The 2,311-nt window shown below is 41.5% G+C and overlaps 1 protein-coding gene across 1 annotated transcript in view; it reads right to left on the bottom strand.

Moving 5' to 3' along the window:
• COL4A3 (collagen type IV alpha 3 chain) overlaps positions 1-2,311 on the bottom strand; it is an 87,005-nt gene that overhangs the window by 47,474 nt on the left and 37,220 nt on the right. The window contains exon 20 of the mRNA XM_011364099.1: positions 1,947-2,111. Coding sequence (XP_011362401.1) covers positions 1,947-2,111 — 165 coding nt within the window. The remainder of the gene's footprint in view (positions 1-1,946; positions 2,112-2,311) is intronic.

A 2,311-nucleotide genomic window follows, 5' to 3' on the forward strand; every position in this document is an offset into this window, starting at 1 on the left:
GTTACAATGAATAGGTAACTCTTCTAAACTGTTGTGTTCTATGGCCAAATTTTTGGTCTTGGGCCCATAGGTTGAAAACAATGCTGATGAAACTAAATATTTAAAAACAGTACCTATAGTTGCCTCAAGTTTCAGAGCAATAAGGTAACGGTGGAAACATTCAATTTAGGTGGAAGTGGTGTATGTTATACTATGTCTGCTTGGCTACGAAAGGAATGTCCATTTCGTGATCCAGTTTTCCGCATCTTTAAGATGACTAAATACTTACCCATAAATGGTAAAATCTGATGGCAGTTTTACACTTAATGCAGGCTTATCAATATACTTGCACATTTATACATTTGTATGTATCTAATACATTCGCATACTCATTTCATACTTAATTCAACTAATCTTTGAGCACCTACAGTATTCTAGCCCCGTATGTCACAGCTGGGGCTTAAATAGCAAACAAGACATAGCCCCTGACCTCAAGGAGCTTTGAGTCTTGTAAGGGAAACTGACAAAGACAAAGCAACGTGAAAAATTCTACAATCGGGATAAGCATGAGTGTTACAGGATGGGGGCTCAGTGAAAACTTTCTGCGGGGCTTAAACTTGAAGAAACAACTGGACAGACAGACAGGTGTTGCTTAGACAAGAGAAGATAGCAAACCAAGAAAGTCTTGGAGTGGGGAGGGAGGTGTTCCATTGCAGGCATCCCAGGTCCAGCCCCGACATTCATCGGGTACAAGACCTAAGCACGTCAGACTTGCCATCGATAAAATGAGGACACGACCTACATCTTGAGAAAGATGTGGAGGACCAGAAATCATTAAAATCGCTGACACATAGTAGAGTTCTAGTTCAGTTTTGTTTTGCTCTGTTTTCCACCTGGGTTGAATTTTATAGTCTTGTTATTAGATATTATATCTTTTTATTAATGGGATAATTTCTTAAATTGTTATTGGCCTGAAGAAACACTTTTATCTTTTAAAAATGTTGCTCATATAACCAGACACTTATCTGAATTATCTTAGTAATACTAAGAGTTTTCCAGATTATTCTTTTGAGTTTTCTAGGTTTATAATCTTATTGACTATAAATGTCTCTTAAAAAAAAAAAAACAACAAATTCCTGACACGTAGAAGATTCTTAAGGCTATTAGGAGGGCTGAGTATAAAACACAAGACTTCCCAGGTACCTACCAGAAAAGGTATTTTAAAAAGTGACCTATATTTTCATAGGTTCTATTGATGTATCAGCTAACATCGAATGCTGACTAGCTCTTTAGGGAGATGGAGAAGAAAGGACATCTTCATCAGAACCTCCGGGTACCACTTCGAATCCTCTGGGCTGCAGCTATGTGGTCTCCGACCCACTTCACTTGGCAGCATCTTGCCTCATACCCATACTGTACACCTCTAGCCTCTTGTCCTGGGGCTCCCCTGATGTCAAGGCATGGAATGCCCTGAAAGCTAGGTGAACACATCCTGGAAGTGTGTGGGAGGTGGTTAGTTTAGTCTTGTCCGAGCACATCTTTGATCCCTGAGAAATAGGAGCTCATGGATAAATTCTTGCCTCTTTGTCCCCTGGGACAGATTATCCTGAGACAAAGTTTCACAGCTTCTTGGAAGACATTCTCCAGGGACTAAACAAGGAGTTGCCCTTAGCTTAGGCCAACTTGATAACCGTCCGTCCTACTCTGCTTCACGATCCTTCTCTGGTCCCTGCCTCCCACTCTGCCAGCTGTGGGAACTCAGGCTAAAAGCTTTGCTGCATTGCAAAGTTGTCATTCTTCCAGAGTTGCTTTCACAGATAGCTAATAAAAATGAAACACCAAAGAAAAGGTAACTCATAAAGGCCACACAGGCTGGTGGCCAAGCTCCAAGCAGGGTCCACTGCCTCTGATTTGCACACATCTGTCATTGGACAATGTACACAAAAGGGCCCTTTAGGCTTCTTTACCTGGTGGTCCTGGAGGTCCCGGTGGCCCTGGGGGGCCTGGTGAACCAGGACAACCTGAGGACCCGGGAGACCCCACTGTATTCTCTCCTGGGGGTCCTCGCTCCCCTTTATTGCCTTTTATGCCTGGTGGTCCGGGGGCTCCTCTGAGGCCAGGCCTTGATAAACCTTGGAGAAAATAATCATTTTATTGTATTTAAATTTTACCGACTAATATATGTTTATTTTTCAATTGCAAAATGTGATATATTCTGACTTATAAAAACTGCACAATTGAGAGATATATAAAGCATATAAAATAAAAAGTAAATTTCTTCCTTCCTTCACCTCTGATCTTGTTAAATTGCCACAGAACACTCCATTCCCAC

The sequence above is a fragment of the Pteropus vampyrus genome, unplaced genomic scaffold (assembly GCF_000151845.1).
Source record: "Pteropus vampyrus isolate Shadow unplaced genomic scaffold, Pvam_2.0 Scaffold93, whole genome shotgun sequence".
Lineage (NCBI taxonomy): Eukaryota > Metazoa > Chordata > Mammalia > Chiroptera > Pteropodidae > Pteropus > Pteropus vampyrus.